Here is a 19,528-nt window from a genome sequence, read left to right on the forward strand (position 1 = left end):
AGCTGGCTCCCCCCCCACGCCGAGGCAGAAGCGCTCCCCCTCACGCCCACCCTCGGGGGGTGCCGGGGCGGCTTCCCCACACGGGCGGGCGGCCGCTACGGCCCTCAGGGCGGCTGCTCCGCCATGACGGCGCCGCCCTTCCGCTGGTGCGCACGCAGCCCGCCGCCTTTCCGCAGCGTCATCCCGGGGGCGGCGTGGCTCACGGCCCGGCGGGGCGCCGCCGCCGAACGGACCCGGTCACCCACCCGGCCCCGGCCGCCATCACCCGCCCGCCCGCCCGCCCTCACGCCCCCCGTGCCCCGCGGGCCGCCGCGCCGCCGCCATGCCGCTCTTCTCAGGTGAGCCGGCCCCGGGGCGGGGGGGGGAGCGGCCCGGCCGCCGAGAGGCAGCGCCCGGCCGGGCCGTGCCCACGGGTATCGCCGGCCTGCCGCGTGTGGGAGCCGCGGCTGAGCCCCCCCGGGCTTCTCCGGGTTAAAAGCGGAAGGTAAAGGGTCGGTGAACTGGGTCGCGTCCCTCCCTTCCGCAGGGAAAGTTTGTAGGGGAGGCTGCGGGATGAGAGCCTCCGTTGGGCTGTGCTCTCAGTCGCGTGGCCCGAGTTCTGATTTCTGGGTACACCCGTGTGCAGCCAGGAGTTGGACGCGATGAACCTTGTGGGTCCCTTCCAGCTCTGCATATTCGGGGATTCTGGGCGCTCGGGGGTGGGCGCATGGCTGTTCAAAACCGCAGGACCTCAAAGCCCGTGTCAGGCTGGCCTGTGCAGCGACTGGGTTCTCTTCCCAGGAAATGGGAAGAGTCTTGTGTTTGGTAAATCTTACGTATACAAAATAATAGGTATTATTTATATTTAAAAAAAAACACAAACCAGCAGGCTGTGAGAATGAGATGGTGCTTTCTGCTAGGGATACCTAAAAGTCTGTCGTTGAGATGCTGCGTAGGCTAATAACTTATGGCAAGTCTTGTTTATTCTTCCTTATTACCCATCACAAGCCCTGTGTATATCTGAAATCTACACCATTTTCAAAGTTTTTTTTTAAAATCGCAACCCAAAGAGTTTGATGATGAAAGAAATGTGGAGTTGCGATAGTAGGTTTACTTAAAAGGGATGCACAGGTAGGCAGAAGGATAGGAGTCTCTCAAAACATGGTATTTTGGCTGCTTGCCATGCACATAGGATATTATCGTGTGCTGTATTTTGCAGACTTTCAGCAAAACCACCGCATGCTAAAGTAGATTTCTGTACATGTTGAGAGTGATGGATTAGGAGTGATCAAAGAAGCACAACTGTTCTCTAAAACACCCAATCTATTCCAGGCGTTTCTGTCACACATTGGCAGTGCTAGCCTTACCAAAGCAAAATACTGTGCCTTTGTGTCGCTGCCCCTAATGTTTCTGCCAGCAATCCCGTTTCCAGCATTGCGAGCTCCACTTGTGTGACCCAACATCACACCAATTCTTAATTCCAGCCCTATACCCATACTGGGGCCGGGGCTTTGGGAGCTGCAGCCTGTGTGAGGCTACTGCCCGTGTTTGGTGCGGGTCCGTTGTTTGTGCGTGCTGCCCAAGCTGAGGGAGGCAATAGCAGTGGCTGCCTTGGCAGTGGCGCTGCCAGGTTAACGTCGCGTTAAGGGGCAGCAGGAGGCGTGCCGCGGTGCGGGGCTTGGCTCAGCGCGTGCTTACCACCTCATGTCACGGTACAAGACCAACACTCGTAGCCGAAGCTGTGGCTCTCAAAGCTTGGCTTTTAAAGGGCGCGACGTGTTTGCCGCCGAAGGAGGATGGGAAGCTTAACCGAAAGCACATCTGAGCTTCTAGAGAAATTTGTTTGCGATGGACAGTGCCATGAGATTGGAAGGGTGAACTTTGTAACTGCACGGTGGAGGCTTGCCTGAAGTATTTCCCATTCTCTCATACATGTTTGCTAAGGCTCTCAGTATACATGTCGCTTATAGTTGCTTTGTAGGGATGCCTTTACTAAAAGAGGCCCCTAGCTTGGTTATCGACAGATTTTAGAGTTGAAAACTAACGTTTTGAGAGGGTGTAAAGTCCAAAATTGGAAACAGTGGCTCAATCTTGGTAATTACGTTCTTTTATATTAAGAAATAATCTAGTTTCAAAATACTTCTGTTTGCAGTTAATGTGAAATGGGGAAAAGAGAAATTCGATGGTGTGGAGCTGAACACTGACGAACCTCCAATGGTCTTCAAAGCCCAGTTATTCGCACTGACTGGAGTTCAGCCAGCTAGACAGAAGGTGATGGTTAAAGGAGGAACTCTGAAGGTAGAAATCTTTTTTTCTGTATGATTTCTTTATTGCACTGTTAACGTAATTAACAATATTTTTGAGTGTTTCCGTAGAAGATCTGTCTTTGTATACTGAGTATACTTTTCGGAAATACTCTGTGATTCATTGCATTCCTACTAGAAAATATTAGCAAAAGTTTCTTGCTAAATGACTGGGAGGTACTGCTGTTTTAAAACACTTTTTGTCTCGTTTGCCCCAAAATCTGCTCGGCTTGGTGGGGAGGTTTTTTTGTTCCTTTTTAATGTTCGGGATCTGAATGCAACTTTTTGCTTTTTGGTTTGTTTAAGAAATGCTTCTCTGGTACTTATGTGCTGGAGACTTGCCTCAGTGCAATGCAATATAGACAGCGTTCTTAGAAAATACGTTTACAGCTAAACAGCATTGAAGAGTAGATGAAGAGCTGTATTTAAAAGATGGTTTGGTTGCTTTGTATTTTAGTCAGACAAGACTTGATGTGTAAATCGTTTATATTTTGGAATTTTGGATGAAGCATAGTTGTATGTTTAGAAATACGTGATTAATATTACTGAAAATGCTTGTCTTTTGGTGGAAAATGATTAACTTCTCTTTTATTTCATTTCAAATACAGGATGATGACTGGGGAAACTTAAAAATAAAAAATGTAAGTTCTAAGGAATAACTGAATTCTTTAAATGCCAAAATAAAACTCAAACTAGTAAAATGTAAAATTCTCGTTTCTGTATGAATTCTGTCTTAGCGGGTATTCTTTCTTAAAAATCAGGCCTTGATGAAAAGTGATTAGAGAGTTGCCACAGCTAAGCGTTCTTACTAAGTCCTTACTGTTGATTTGTAAAAAATAAAAAAAAAAAAAATTAGCATCAGCAGAGAAATGACACCATCTTTGCGAATTACTTGGAGTATCTTTCCTTCTTCCAAGAAACGTGCTGGGTCAGATGAGTGGGCCTTCTGTGTAGTCTGTCTGTGACCATGATAATAAGCGATGTTATTTAAGAGAATTTGTGAACCTGGCTGCGGTCCACTGTGCTTGTACGTCCCCAGCATGTAGAATCCTTGCGTTAGGAATGCTGAAGCTACTGCTCTGCCTATTTCCTTTTTTAACAACCCACAGAAATTCATCTCTTACACTAGACAGTTGTTCTTGAAAAAGAAAGCCACCAACGATGCTTATTCCCACCTTTGAATTCGTTTAAAACGAGAACAAAAAGTGACCATTCTTGTGTTTCTTACCTATATAATATTGTAACAGGGAACCACAAAGATTTTTCTATGTTTTTGATCATTTTCATTTCTGTAGGTATGTTGTAACGTCTGTTTGGTACAGGTTTTACTCCAGTTCTTTATTGAGCAGATTGAGTAAGGTAGCGTGACTCTTACCCTCATTATTAGTTCCTGAGCAGCTCTTAGCAGCCTGTAGCAATAAGTTGCAGCTAGTGTAGCAGTCATTAAGCAAAAACTCCAGTACGTAATATTCTTGTCCTTTTCTGCATACTGTTACGCTTATAGCTGCCTTATTTAACAGTGTTTTATATAACTTCTAGGGATTTATTTACACTGTGAAAGCAGTTTCTGTCCTTTCTGTTGCCCATCCTTCTCTTTAGCACCTTATTTTGCAGGGCCTGCAGATAGCCCTTTTCTCTCCCTTTGATGTATAGCTGTATCCCTGTTGAATGCTGACAGACTCCTTTTCCTTCTAATAGTCCAGCAGACATGGTAACAAGATTTTTTTCCCCCTGAATGTTATGTTGTCCTCATGCCTAAACTGACTGATCAGTTTAACATCCTCAGAATGTGCCAGACCAAAGGATGTCTTTCCCACTTGTTTTCCAGGTGAAAAAAAAAAAAATCCGAATTAGTATTGTCAGAATACTAATTTTCACCAACGGACATCTGAAATGTTTCCCCAGACTCTTGGATAAGATGAGGAAATCTTTTATTGTTCAGAGAATTCGGAATTTGAGATCTTTAGACATATTTGACTGAGAATCTCAAAGATTCTTTTCAGTTCTTTTAAATTGGAAGTCAGCTGCTCAGTTGTCCTTCCCTTGTGAAGGGAAAGGAGAATAATTGCACTGAAGTCTTCAAGATGCTTGATCTCCAGTGGTCCATCAGAAAGGGACCTTTTTGAACGCTTAACTTTCTGGTTACTCCGCGATCGTTTAATTCCGTCCTGATTGGAATCTGGAGTTGTCAGCTGCTGGCAAGCTTGCCAGACTCAGTGGAAATGTCTAACAAAGATAGTGCTATGGAATTGTTCTCATTAACTGCTTTTCAGATAATTAGAAAACTACAGCCGTTTTTGAGAGAGATTGAGAGACTGGGTTGTTTTTTTCTTTATTTTCTAGGGATATATACCCATAAGAAACAGTACCATGTCAGCTCTGTAAACTAAGAGAAAGATCTAGTTTGTCTTTGGGGAAATACATGAAATATGTTAAGACCTTAATGATTTTTTTAAAGGAAATAACTGAGCTTAAATATTTATTACTGTTTTTACTGTCTTTCAAGGGGATGACCTTACTAATGATGGGTTCTGCAGATGCACTCCCAGAGGAGCCCATTGCTCGACCTGTCTTTGTAGAAGACATGACAGAGGAGCAGTTGGCTTCAGCTGTAAGCATGTTCTCAGCTTCAGTTTCTTGTAAACCTCTGAAAAACTACTAGTTTTTAAGAACTTGTAGTTGCTTAAAAGTACATTTTAAAATGGTAATTCTTTTGTTGAGTATTTATAGCTTCTTAAAGACAAAATTTACATTGATGACCCAGCGATGGAAGTCTGGAACATATTTTAAAAGTCAAATAACTAAGGCTATTTTTTCTTCAGATAATTTACTAAACTGCACACTTAAAAATAGCATCACTGATGCTTTTGAAGACAAATTTTCTATTACCCTTGCTGTACTGGTGTCCAGAACTCTACCTGAATAAGAGCTGTTAGATGTGCAAATTGTTTCCTGCCTTCTTTGTATCTGTGAAGGGAAAACACGGTTGGTTTGTGGTTTTGTTTGTTCTTGCTAGTAGTATTATATTAGGTAAACTTTTCTTTCCAAAATGAAGATAGTTTTGACGTTGGATTAGAAGATACGTTTTCCCTTCTGGGAATAGAACCATTAAACTGCTTTTCCCTGACAACTGCTCAAATATGCAGGATTTTTACAAAACAAAGAAACAAAAAAGTGCTATTATGTTGTGATCTATGGTTGTTTCTGAAACTGGTTAGTTTAATTATTAGTTGGCCTTCACATTTGTCAGAACTTTAGAAATTCCCAAGTTGTGTAAAAAGATCAAATCTGTTGCCGACTTCTGGAGAAGGATTCAAATAATGCTTTTGTTTCTAGCTATGAACTTTATCCCGTTCAGGGTTCTACTGAAAACTGATTTTAATTAAAACATCAGTGTGGCTCACAAAAGTATTTGTGGAAATTTGATGGAAGTAGAATTCTAAGGACAGAATTTGAATTAGATCATAAATGAACTTTCTAAATGACTTCCATACTTGAAGAATATTCTCGTTAAAATAAACATGCACAGAAAAAAACCACAGTGTTCCTGGTTGTCCTCTAAAAGCAACAAATTGTGAAATAGATTAATATAATAAGAAAATGGCTCAGGAAAACTCCAGTATTCCAGGTTTTGTGCTTCTCTGATCATTCATTTTCTTGCAAGTTGATGTCAATTTATAGCATTTGTGAAAAAATGGTTACACATCTCTGTCAGACCTTTAAGCACCCTTGTAAATTTTTTGGTAGATGGAATTACCATGTGGATTGACAAACCTTGGCAACACTTGCTACATGAATGCTACAGTTCAGTGTATCCGCTCTGTGCCAGAAGTGAAAGAGGCCCTTAAAAGGTAGGATTCGGTGTAAAAATACCATGACTAGAATGTTTTCTTTAGCTTAGGAAATAGTGCTAAGAAGACTTCCGCAAAATGCCTGCTTTGGATTATCATAACAATAAGTTTTTCTTAAAATCTATTAAGGATTAACCTAATGATTAATTAAAGTTTATCCTATGGCTTTGCTAGGCTATGCTCTTAAAAAAAAAGACTTAGGACTGTGTGTTTTTTTGGAACTGGCTTTTAATGGAGAGAATGAGGTTTGCCTAGCTAAAAAATAACTCTTGCAAAGACTTGTTTAAAACGCTTAAACAAGCCTGCTGAACTCTGAACCCTCTCTTCTGTGTTTGTTCATATGGCCTTGTTTTGTATGAGAGGATTGTGTGGGAGTCCTGTTCCTTTGAAGAACACATCATATATATTTTAATGGCTTTGTTGAATAATGTGTTTTCAGTTTTATAATATAAAATTCCAACACTGTTGACCTTTTGGTACTTGGAGATGAAACAGGAAGCTTTGTGATGGATCCGTGGGTATTACTGTGGCAGCAAACTGGAAGAAGCTGGAGTTTGTGTGATGTAGATGTGTAGGGAACAGAAGCCATGTCTATAAGAATCTATTATCTTAGTTTTGACTGTAAAGTAACTTTTCTGACTTATTTTTGTGTGATTCTGAACTAAAATGTGTAAATGATTTTATTTTTTGGTGAGGAATCTACAAGAAACTCTTGGGAGAATTATAAAGATCAGATTAAGAAAGAATATTTGGCAGTATCAGCCTGGATTTGTCCTCCAGATGAATTATAATTAAAGAACCATCAGTATTTAAAGATTGTGAGGATTAGGTAGAACTTTGCTGTCTTGGTTAAATTAATTTCTTTAAAATGCAATGCTTTCTTGGTACTTTGGTATTTAACTGGATGTTCTATAATAATCAGAATAAACACTAATTATTCAAGTACTTAAATTTGCTCTATTAGCAAGGGAACCTCGACTATTTAGCACTGGGAACTATTTGTGAAGTAGGGGAACTTTGTTTTAAACGTTTTTCTTGCTTTTTGGTGTTGTCGTTTTAGAAAAGTCTGTTTATTTCTGTGTGATACTACACTGAATCAGAGTGTTTGACAAATGTAACGTACCAAATGCCATAGTGTACCCTATAAAGCTGGCAGATTGCAGTACAAGATGTGGCCTTTTTGTCTGTGGGAAGTCAGGGTCTGTAGATCCCTGCTCTGTTTGCCACCAGAGAGTTGGCCTTTATTTGGCCTCCTCTGCTCAATAACGGTATGGAAGGGTATATGGCAGTGGGAGAGAGGTGAATGGTCTTAAACGAGAAAACTTATTAGTATGGCTTCATTTTTCATCGTCCGCTCAGTTGATCTCTGCAAGGGTATTCCCATTTTTGTAGCATGACAGGAGGCAAGCTTCCTGCTCATCATCTGGCGATGAGGAGAATTTTTAAAGTTCAGTCTGAGATTGCACCAGAATGCACCCTCCTTTTGCTTGAAGGCCCCTTGGCATTATCAGAAGAAACAATACGTTCTCCTGTAAGGGAATAGAATCATGAAACTGCATGCTTTTCCCTGACAACTACTCAAATATGCAGGATTTTTACAAAAAAGTGCTGTTATGTTGTGATTTAATGTCGTTTCTGAAACGGGCTAGTCTAGTTATTAGTTGGCCTTCACATTTGTCAAAACTTCAGAAATTCTTTGAGGATCTGGAGATCCTTTGAGAAAGCCATCTGTTCCTCGTGCGGGTGGTAAATTAAGGAATCGTTTAAAGAGGAGTAGTAGGTTCTGGTAGTGTGGGAAGACTCGCATGGTTTTCCAGTGCGGAAAATGTGTCACCTCTCGCTGTTCTACCTTCTGCTGTGGAAGGAGGAAGACTGCTCTCCATCTCTGTGCGTTTTATCTGCCATCTATCCTTGAAGTTTTTTTTTCCATGCATCTAAAGCAGCTGTGGCAAATGTTTCAGAAATCAGGTAGCTTCTATTCAGGCTTTTTCTCAGTTTCTTTAAAAATAGATTGCCTCTTTGAGGCAAATGGATTGGGGAAGTAGCATTTACATATTCTCAAGGATGCTAATTTTCCGTGTGCCAGCGCTTCCGTGCATTGCTTGCAGAGTAACCGAGACTTTGGTTTGAGTAAGTCTTTTCTTCCATTACTTCCATTTTACTGATTGAGTTATTTTGATAGATTTGTATAAATCTGGCTGCCACCTGCTTTGATTTAAAAACTTGAATGCTCTTTGTGATTGAGTGTGACTACGTACAAATTGTTTTTCTTCTCTTCTAGGTATGGTGGTGCCTTAAGAGCTTCAGGAGAAATGGCCTCTGCTCAGTACATTACTGCAGGTTGGTGTTTAGAGAAAAACATAGGCTGTTAGGCTAGTGTGTGATTTCCTGCTAACTAGAGGTGAAAATCGCAGTTAGAGCTCTGTGTATGTTTCTTTTGTGCATATGCCTTAGGAATTTCAGATCTAGCACTCGAGAGCTCGTTTTCCTCTTTACTCAGTATCTTTAAAGGTTAGAGAGACCGTGGCTGCAAAACTAACATCGCTGCATGCTATGTAGTTGCACACTAGGAGAAATATATTCAAACGTTAGCTAGGCTTAGATATAAAGCGTTCATATCTATTACTGTTTTGCATGTAGGCATAAGGTTATTGGAAATTTCCAAAGCAGACTGTGTCCATCTGCTGATTTGATCGTTTCGTGTAGAGATATTTCAGTGAGCAGCTGTAGGCTAACAAGGCACCCCTAGCATGTATATCCCACTGATATTTTTTAATGTTTTATTGGCTGAGCATTACTGTTAGGTGGTAGCTGATGCTTTATCAGTAGTCTTAGCCTTTACCCGGCTGATCCAGATTTCATAACTGAAACAAAGTAGTATCTGCAAAAGGAAAGTTACTCTTTACTGTGTCAATCTGGGTGCTCACACTGTGGGAACTCACCATGGCCCCTTACCTCCATGTTCTAACTAGAATTCTAGTTAGACCCCTTACACTTGAACAAGGGTACTATTTGTCCACTTTTTCTTTTTTCACTCTATTTCATTGCCCCACTAAGATGCTGGGCCAGGACACTGGGATTTCTACCAGTCCATTTAAGGAAAAACAAAACAATATAAGGAAGGAAAGGTCCAGTTTGTGGGTATGCCTGCTGATCGAATTTTGGGGTGGTAAGTTCAATGGTTACTCTATACAACCACGCCTGCCCCTCCCTTTCCACTGCCTTTACTTTGTCCCTTATTTTCTTTTTAAGATGACAACTGTGCTTTTGTAGGAGTCGTAGTAGTTTAAGATCTGAGTAAATCTTAGGCAACTCTGGTGCTGGGAGCCAAAAAGAAAGCCCTGTGTATTGTCATGCAACTGGTATCATTCATGGAACTACATGTAGTTAGGAACTATCTGCACATATGCACACGCATACTTGTTTTCCTGGGTGTTAAATAAAGCACGAGTGCTTTCCAGATATTTTAGTTGGGGAAAATGTATTTTGGTTTTGAGTAGTTGGTGAAACTTGAGCTGCTCTAGAGTATAGATTGTGAACGCCTTCTGGTTTCTCCAGGTGTTGTCCTACTGTGAAAATGTTGTTCCTCAGTTGAGTTTCAGGTGAAATCTGAACTGTTCAAAAATGTTTTTCTTTTAGCAGCCAGGAAAGACAAGGCACTATGTGCCAAACTCAGAATTGTCATCTTTACACTTGCAAAGTCATGTTCATAAATGAGATCTTAGATGCACCTGTTATTCCACCTGGAAAATTTCACCCTGTTTTGGAAAGATCAAATTGGACACTGTTAAATGATCGATCTTTAAATATTGCTGTCATAATACTGTTATTTTTAGACCTGACATGTTTTAATTGTTTTTCCACTTCTCACAATATTCACTTTTTTTCAAGCTCTTAGAGACTTGTTTGATTCCATGGATAAAACTTCCTCCAGTATCCCGCCTATCATTCTTCTGCAGTTTTTACATATGGCCTTCCCACAGTTTGCAGAGAAAGGGGATCAAGGACAGTACCTTCAACAGGTAAAGAGCGATTATTAGCTTGTTTGAAAATTCTGTATTATGTTGGAAGTCAAGAGCACAGATGCGTTAACATTTTCCTGCTGTTAAAATAATTTATCCCACTGTGCTTTTGTACTCTCTAGAAAAGTTGAATGTAATCCAGCTCTGAAAACGTATGCTGGAATAGGGATAAATTCTTAGTTAAGGAATCTTTACGTTTTGTTTTACAGTGCGTAGATGGATGGTTTTAATACTATTTATTCAATCATTCTGCCGCTAGTCACGTGTAACGTTGTGTTGCTGTCCTAGGATGCCAATGAGTGCTGGGTGCAGATGATGAGGGTACTGCAGCAGAAGCTGGAAGGCATAGAAGGTGATGCAGTGATGGAGGTAATTGTAGTCTTACTCTACTGGAGTTAGGATTTATAATATTTTACCTGCACTTCATGTCCGTTTTTGTTAAGAGTCATCTCTTCTCTGAGTTCTTTAACATGTGTCTGTAGTCCAGGAAGTGAAATTATTTTCTGGTATGTCTGATCAGCATATTGCTATCTGTATTATGTCAGCTCTGCTGTGGAAGAATACTTCAGGAATACTTTCCATTTGGACCTGCTAGGGCGTGTTTTGGACGAGGGTGGTAGTGAGTCTGACTATGCAGCGACTGGCCCTGGTAACCCGTGAATGTAGCGTATAGGAGCAGTTTTTGTCTGAAGAAACATCTTTGTGCTACAGCATTCTTAGCTACAAGAATGCTGTTCTACACTGCAAAGTAACTTAATGAACCTGCTCAGAAATTACTTAGTTTTTCCCAAGGCTTTATCAGACTGACTCTCTTTTCTCTGCAAACTGTTTCTGAACAGTCTTGGCAGTAGCATAAATCTGATAGACTGCTCTGAAATTTAAGACAGATTTAACCTAGTGGGTGGCCCTTCTTGATTGAAGTCTTGTTGATAGGCTTTAACAGCAGAGCTATAAATGCGTTTGTCTTACAACTTTTACGCTGCATGAGGAGATCGACTAGGAGAAAATGCACCTGTTGAAAGGTGAAGGAAAAGGCTTCAAAGACTTTAAATAAATGGGGTTATTTTGTCTGTGAAGACAACTGGCTTTACCTGCTATTTAAAGTTGCATCATAAGAGAATTTGTTTTACAGACAGATTCTGGAGCTGCAGCAACAACTTCTAAAAAGAAGAGCTTAATTGATCAGTTCTTCAGCATTGAATTTGAAACAGCGTATCCTAAACACTAAGGCAAGGCATAAAGAATGGCAACAATTTTGTGCTTCGGTAATTGCATGCAGGGAGGATGAAAAACATCATCCAGAACAGCGCAGAAAATAAAGATGCTTGTTGGGTAAAAGAGGGAATGATGTGTTGTAGGAGTACACAGCAGTTAAAATTAAGTTTCCATGTACTTTGAGAGAGGAGGAAGAAAAGTAATGGAAATGTACAGGAAAAAAACCACTGAGTTTAAATACCATACTTCCTCCCCAGGAAATATTTCCAGTTACCTGCTTCAGGGGTGCTGAGACGCTTCGTCCAAATAAAAGTAATTACCTGCCTAAATAGCATTTTTTTGGCTTGTAAGCGAGTGTTGCTGATCATTTTGGCATACTAAGCATAGACAAATGATGACTTGATATGAGATTGGTTTCATAAGACATAAATTAGATACATAATTATTAAAAATTAAGATGTTAATTCAGCTCACAACTTCCTAGTAGCTTTTTTTACAGCGAGAACAAAAAGCAGAAGGCCACTTGTAGCATGTGTATCATGCCAAGCAATTACTCTTCTCCCTCCCGAAATCCTGTCCCTGATTAAACTCACCATCACTTTTCAGAAAGATTTATACTGTGAACTTTGCTCTTTTGAAATAAGGAAGCGTCCCCTAAGATGAGGTACTGTATCTCATAGGCTGGTAGCAATGAAAAGTGAAGTCCTTTTTTTTTCTTTTTTTTAAGGTGTGTCATGCATCTCTCTTTCCCTGTCCCATACTGTTTGTTATCCCAGAAGTAGCTGGGAGGAGCAGAGTGAGTAGCTCAGAGGAATGGCGGGAGAAAAGGACTTGGTAGAAAAGCTGTGTTAAAAGCCTGAAAAGTGTTATTAAGGCAGCAACATTTGTAGAATAGGTGCATTCGGAGCAGTCAGAAAAATATCTCAGTAAAAGGGAGTGGATGAAAGAAAACAGTTGGCAGTATGAATAAAGGTTGGATGGAATGGTTAGAAGAACATGTAGAAAATAAGGAAGAAATGGGCTTCATTTCAGTGAAGAGGACACATGCGAGGCAGAGAAAGGAGGTCGTGCAGAGTTAAAGAAATGGGAAGTCAGGCCAGCAGCAGGAGTAGAAGTTGTTTATAATTAATAATATTACAGAAGGGCTTCAGGACTTGATACTGGCAGCTAGCTAGTATGATCTGTGACCTGCGGGGGGACGGGAAAAAAAAGAAAAAAGCAGTCCTTGGAAGCTTAGGTAGTGATTGAGAACTTACTTTGATTGAGAACTTTGATATGTTGCCTGCCTCTGCTGTCGCTTGTCGTTAGGCACGAAGGAACAGACTGGTCAGAAGGAATGTCTGTTTCAAACCTTCATTTTTATACTGGTAGAAGTAAAAGTGCTGTGGTGCACAAGCACAGGATTGTCGTATTTAAATTACTGTGCCATTCAGCATGTTGTTTGCGCTAGAGCAGTAGTTCAGCTCTTGGTGGTTTTCCTTAATTTTGGGAAGCATGAAATGTACGGAAGCTGAAGAAGAGGAAGTAACTAAAGGAAAGGAGAATCAGCTTCAGCTTAGCTGCTTTATCAATCAAGAAGTGAAATATCTGTTTACAGGACTAAAATTGGTAAGTCATTACAGCTTTCTATTTAACTGAAATTCTAAATGGCCTGTTTTTTGCAGCGATGTTTTTTTTTCTTTTTTCATTTATGCCTGACTTGGAATTCACATCTGCTGTCCAGGCTTTACTGAGTTCCAAGATTTTTTGGGGTTGTTGTGTGGATGGAAGTGAACGTGAATTATACGTTAATATAAAGCAGACCTCAGAGACTTTTTTTTTTTTGGATCCTGATCTGGTCTCCCTCATGCAGGTATCCAAACGCAAGCCAATTTATTCCTTGTAAGCCAGATGAACAATTGTTTTTTACACTTTACACAAATTAGACTTTAGAGTGAGCAGTATCACGAATTAAGCATGCCGTAAATGGTTCTCCAAAAGTCAGTTTTAAGACAGGGGAGTATTTTGATTGCTGTGTTTGAAGAGGGAAAGACAACAAACAAAACAGGTAATGGAACAACTAAACTTGATTTCAGTTTTGCAGACTGGGGAGTTGGGGTAATTTTCCATTAAACAACGTCATCTGTAAGCTCTTTATTTAAATAGGACTTCTTAAGGTAGTCTGCGTGTGCATTTGTATATACTTGTAAGCTTTTTTATTTTTTTTGGAGAATTTGAAGGAGCAAGGAGACGATCTACTACAAAACTTTGTAGTAACTGCTCCTACAGAGTGTTTGTGTAAGAGTAAGGCTGGAAGCAGTGATTTGGTTTGCACAGGGTTGGACCAAGTTGCATGGTTCTCAGATAATCTTTGTACCTGCTTTTCATTTTTTTTTTTTTGGACAGAATTTAGAAGGAAAACTAAAATAATCTGTAAGCATTAACTATCTATAAAGATTATGAAAAAAGAAACCTCACTTTCAGGCCAAAAACGTCTTGTAGAATTCTTATGCTAGATTACCTGTAGCCACAAAGAGTCCCACCACTGACAACCAGGTCAGTCTTTCCCTGATTTTGGAAAAGGCCCTGGAAGCAGAGTATCACCACCTATCTCCTTAAATATACAGCTCTGTCTACTTTAGACCGACAGTTAAAAACTGTGCAAATATTCATGCCATAGGAAACTTCACAATTCTCTTTCGTTGTGTTCCAGGCATGGCAGGACGCGTTCATAACCAAATCCAGATTCTTAAGCTGCAAGAGAACCACATTTTGCAAAATACAGTTTTCTGCAGAGAGAAGCGTAGTGGTGTTAGGTCTCATGAATGATGGACGTGGAGCTGAACAAATGAATGGCCGTGGCCATCGTGTCAAGGAATTTCAAAATTCCTAATGATATAGTGGCTGATAGCAACAGAATAGATGGGCAGAATAAGATTTAGTTAGTTTGTTTATGTATGTCATGCTTTAAGCTACGTGTTTTATGATAAGTGTGTCTGTTATTTTTTTGAACAGCGTCTTCAAGAGGAAATCACTAAACTCTCTCCGACTTTGCAGAGAAATGCACTCTATATCAAATCCGTGAGTGGTTCTTCTGTTGCTCTCTCTATGATACAGCACATGATGGTAGAGTACATACACTGCTATATAGAGCTACAAGATGGGAGGGCTTGTTTAAGTCCTTGATGTGCAAGTATGTTCCTACAATACCTTATAATTTAGGATGAGCAGTGTATAAGGTATAAATGATCTGTGAATATCTGAAGTAACAGTGTCTTCTAAACTTTTTTTTTAGTCTAAAATTAGTCGTTTGCCTGCGTACCTGACTATTCAGATGGTTAGATTTTTTTACAAAGAGAAAGAATCTGTGAATGCCAAAGTTCTTAAGGTAAGTTTTCTGTGTAGTAAAGTTTAATTCTTTATGCTTTTCATCATAGGTAGATGATTTATACTGGCAAATTACCTACTGAATTGCTTGAAGATTATTTTTTAATTACTTAAAATATTACCAGGGTAACTGCATTGTTTGAGACAAAGCAGCTTTGTTCCCAGTTGTGATGGTATGTGGCGAACTGTGCTACCAAAACAGACCGGGGGAAGGGGGAAGTAAGGGACAGAAATGAATTTGCTCCAGTGCCATTAGGATTTTTTACCTCTCTCACCAGTGTTTCAGAGGAGAACATTTAATTAAGGAGAGGGCCGTGCTTTCAGTCATTGAATAGTGATCTAAATTTGATGAGAAAATGCTTTTGCTAACAAACTCTTCCTGTCTTAGTTGTCTGGGTTTTCTGATTGCCAAGTGCAAGAACCAGTTGCAGGCAGCTGAATGTTCCCGTTGTGCTTCCTGTTGGCCTTGGCTGTTAGACTCCCAGGCTTCCCAGGGAGCAGCGGGGTAGATGATGCCCGCTCTTCCCATGACGAGCAAGGCAATGGGGATTGAAGGCACGTGGTAGCCAGTATAGAAGGTTGTTCAGATAACACGTAGACATTTTCTGCAAATGTACAATCTACACACGTTTCTTTCCTTAGACCTGCATAGGATTTCCCTAGTGCAAAAGTATGGCAGCTATCCAAAAAGAATCTAAATATTTATGTATGTGTAGATGTGGATGTCTGTAGCAATTTAGGGTTTGTTTATACCAAATGAGACATGCTGCTGTGGAAAGTACTGTAGTCCTTTATGTGAGTACTATCCGCAAAAGTTATTCTACACACTAAAGTAGATCAAGCTGTCATAAATATGAGTTGCAGTTAATGGGACTTGGTGACTTGGTATCCTGTGGGAGAACACTACAATGTGGAATACTAAATTATGCTAATAATATTTGTGCTTTTCACTTCCTAGGATGTTAAGTTTCCTCTTATGTTGGATGTGTATGAGCTGTGTACGCCAGATCTTCAGGAAAAAATGGTTTCTTACCGATCAAAATTCAAAGATCTAGAGGACAAAAAAGTAAATCAGCAGCCAAAGAATGTAAGTCTTGTGGCATTTTCATGGACAGTTTGTTCAGACATGCCATAAATCTGCAGTGCTTTTAAACAAATCTGAGTATTGATACTGTGGGCCAAAGCGTTACATGTTTTTTGTAGCTTCTCTTAATCTAATCAGATTGTTTGATCATGTTCACTGCAAGATCTTTATCTGAGCCTTTTATGTTCTTTCTAATCGGAGTTACATAGTGATGAAATGAATCATGTTACTGATGGAGTAAAAAGGTTTTAGTTCCATGTTACACTTGAGCATGGCACCTTGACGCTACTTTGTTTATACACACTAGGGCTAACCAACTAATCAGTTGATTGCTATCAGTGTTCAAAGTGTTCTGCTTGAAACAAGTGAGTTTGACTGTTTCCCTTTAAAATGCTTTTTTCTGAAGATCAGGGAAACTCTGACTCTGGAGTCCGTAGGAGCAGGGTACAGAACCACGCAACTACTTGCAGGATTGTGTACTTCATAGTCATGTTACTGCCAAAACTGGTGCTGAGCATTACTGCATATAGAACATGGAGAGCCTGTTTGGGTAGCCAAAAATCTGGGAAAATCCTCCCCTTGTGGAAAAACTCCCTCTGAAGGAAATGAGGGTTCTGGAGCTTTTCAGACATGAGAATTCAAATGTTCCTGGGAAAGAACATGTACAGTTTGGTTTTGTACATCAGAATGTATGTATGTGTAGATATCGAATACATACAATTATTGCATTTTTTATGTTTCAAAATGCATTAATGTAGCGTTTCTGCCTACCGTTGTTACACAGAAATGTTTTCTGTGAGCTGCACAAAGTGATTCTCTCACTGCTTGCTGGTGGGTCACTTCAGTGCAGTTACAGGTAGTTCTTCCCTCCCTGCTCAGCAGCTGTACAAGAAAGGGCTGTGCAAGTACTTGTCTGACTAATGGGCTAAAAGACTGCTCTCTAAAATTTTGGTAGATGGCTTCATTTCCTACCCTGTCTTACATATTCTAAAACTGACTTTTTATTATTATATTTGCTAGCGTTTTCCTGGCCTCGTTCTTGGCAGTTTTAAATACCTGAACAAGGCTTGCATCTCTTTTTACATGGTTAGGAGCAAGAAGAGAGAGCTATTTTAAAACAGAATGTATCGGTACTTTGTCTGGTATTGTCTTGCTGCTTCTGCTGCTAGCAAGTCCCTAACAAGGAATAAAATCGTGAAATTGCAGAATTGCTTTGGTGCTCCAAAACTGTAAATCTTGTGGGTGAACCATCAGGGCAGTATGCACTAAAATGGTCGCATATTTGCTTTTATAGGTTAGTTTTTTGGATGTCCAGCTAGAATTACTGTAGTAGAATCTGTTTCAATAGAATCTGGTCTGTTGAATAAAAATTTTTAGGTTTAGAAACATTTTTAAATAAATGTAGAGATAATATTTAGGATTGTGCTAAAGTTTTTTTTCCAAAGCATTTCCATTTTAATGCAGTATATTCTATTTTCTAGTCTAGTAAAAGTGATGGTGCACAGAAAGAAGTTAAATACGAACCATTCTCTTTTCCTGATGGTGAGTATAGGGGAAGGTGTAGCTGTTTTAAAGTAACTTCCCACAAACGCATGCTTAAGTCAACCTGATAGTAGGAGTACTTGAGAACCCTGTTTATTTTGTTTTTTCTAGTGCCTTTGAATATTAATCTTCAGAAAGTGACAGAAATGTAAGAACCTGAAAGATTAGGCAAGTTAAAATGCCACTCAGTTGACGAGATTGCCATCCATCTGACAAGTTGATGTATAGAAAACATGCACCTAAGAGACATTAGCATGTAACGTGCAGATGTTTGGTGAGCTTCCTTGTCAGTGGGGGGTGGGAAGCTGAAAGGGAAGCAAATGCTTGAAGAGGACTTGTAAAGCTTGTCCTGAACGCAGGCAGCAGCTGATCCATAAAGGACGTAGTGGCTGAGCCCGCCCAGAAGTATCACGTTTACTGACCATACATCATCTGTTCAATGCTTTGGGCTTACTGCATTTGCACTGCATCCAGGATACAGATTTATGTCATGAAAATGCCCACCATTCCCCGTTCCTTCAGGGAACAGCCTGTCTCAAAGCTGCTGCTTTTAGTTCACAGGGATTTAGAACCATGCTGTAAATGGGGTTTTACACAGCTACAACGCTGTAGCTGTGTAAATATGGCTGTTAGGCATTGCGGCTAACATGTTGTAGGTCTGCATGCTGTTAAAAATGCAAACGTTCTTCCATGTAAGACTTAACGCAGCTTTTTTTCCCCTTCTCCTTCAGATATTGGTTCTAATAATTGTGGCTACTACGACCTGCAAGCAGTGCTAACACATCAAGGCAGATCAAGTTCCTCGGGGCATTACGTCTCTTGGGTTAAAAGGAAACAAGGTAAAAATAAAAACGAAGTAAAATAGAATAGCAGTTTAAAAGAGGAAGCTGTGAAGGGTAGTTAAGGGGCTGTTGAGCAGCCCTAAATTTTACGTGCCTAAATTACGAATAATGCCCTTGTTTTTCTTGCAGATGAGTGGATTAAATTTGATGATGACAAAGTCAGCATCGTTACACCTGAAGACATTTTGAGGTTATCTGGGGGTGGAGACTGGCATATAGCTTACGTTCTACTCTACGGGCCTCGCAGAATTGAAGTAATTGAAGATGAAGCTGAACAGTAGTCTTCAGTTCTAGTCATTCTGCCTAGGTGTGAAATAAATGTTGATTACTGATCACTTCTTTAACCCCAGAGCTTTAGCAAGTGGATACATAAATTTGTTCAAACCTTTTCACATGAAGAGGGATATTGGTTAAAAACTGATCCATGTACCAATTAGTCACTGCTGGACTGGGCTGCCCCCTGTGGTGGTGACAAAACTTAAAATAGCTTTAACGTCTTGCAGAAAATAATTTTTTTTAATGAGTCCCCCCCCCTTCCCTCCTCTCTAATGTCATCAAGTATTTATTACACACCTACTCTCACATTTGTTACTCTTGCATGGTTCATACAGTTCATCAGCTGTCCATCCTTTGCCTTTCCCGGCAGCCGTGTCGGGAGGGTGGAAGAAAAACTGTTGCCTCGTTGCGTAACTCAGTGCTGCTGCCCATAGCCACCAACCATGGCTACAATCAAGTATTTGTCCAGCCTGACCTGCTGATTCAGTCTGTTCTGTTGCTGGCATTTCATGACTTCGAAATAAATTGTGATCAACAATGTGTCTCCATTAAAAACAAGTTCATGTCTGGATAGCGTAGTTAGTACGTGTTTGTTTTCACTTCTTGGGCCATCGCTGATGAATGTCTTAAAGCAGGCAGGTAGCAAAGCCACTCTTTTTTTAAGCTCTAGCGTGGGGCGTGAACCAAGGAGAGGGATCCCCACACACATTCACTAGCTTTTCCCCAAAGGGTCTCCTGTCAGTCCTGCTGGTGGGTCAGACCCCTGCAGGCTGCATTTTTTTCCTGAGCTGTGTGTGTCAGGCACAGAGGAAATCTGCTCTGCTCTGTGCACGAAAATGACACGAGGCTGTTCTGCTGCCACGTTAGGGAAAGGGAACAAACCTGAACTGGGGACACCTCAGTGCCAAAGTCTCTGGCCTGAGAGCTTATGGTTCCTACCTTAAGACTCTATAACAAATCACTAGACATAGCTACCTTAACTCACATTTTTCCCATGTCATGGGAGCCACATTATTTTACTTCAGCGATGGAACAGGAGCCTGCATTT

At 40.6% G+C, this 19,528-nt stretch overlaps 1 protein-coding gene across 1 annotated transcript; it reads left to right on the plus strand.

The window, feature by feature from the left end:
* The first annotated feature begins 128 nt into the window (after window positions 1-128).
* USP14 (ubiquitin specific peptidase 14) lies at window positions 129-19,051 on the plus strand. Its single transcript, XM_083821867.1, has 16 exons — window positions 129-338; window positions 2,132-2,277; window positions 2,891-2,923; window positions 4,789-4,893; window positions 6,030-6,133; window positions 8,415-8,473; window positions 10,025-10,155; window positions 10,444-10,524; window positions 11,288-11,367; window positions 12,864-12,978; window positions 14,365-14,430; window positions 14,645-14,737; window positions 15,695-15,823; window positions 17,302-17,362; window positions 18,094-18,201; window positions 18,334-19,051. The coding sequence occupies exons 1-16, from the start codon at window positions 323-325 to the stop codon at window positions 18,483-18,485; spliced, it is 1,479 nt and encodes a 492-aa protein (XP_083677993.1). The 5' UTR covers window positions 129-322; the 3' UTR covers window positions 18,486-19,051.
* The last annotated feature ends 477 nt before the right edge of the window (window positions 19,052-19,528 follow it).

This window comes from Anser anser (assembly GCF_964211835.1).
Source record: "Anser anser genome assembly, chromosome: 2".
In the NCBI taxonomy this organism is placed as follows: domain Eukaryota; kingdom Metazoa; phylum Chordata; class Aves; order Anseriformes; family Anatidae; genus Anser; species Anser anser.

Bases quoted from the DNA above. Each gene is read 5' to 3' on its own strand.
- USP14 (XM_083821867.1), top strand. The intron at 10,525-11,287 runs GTAATTGTAGTC...TTTGTTTTACAG, and splicing joins AAGGTGATGCAGTGATGGAG to ACAGATTCTGGAGCTGCAGC. The intron at 17,363-18,093 runs GTGAGTATAGGG...CTTCTCCTTCAG, and splicing joins ACCATTCTCTTTTCCTGATG to ATATTGGTTCTAATAATTGT.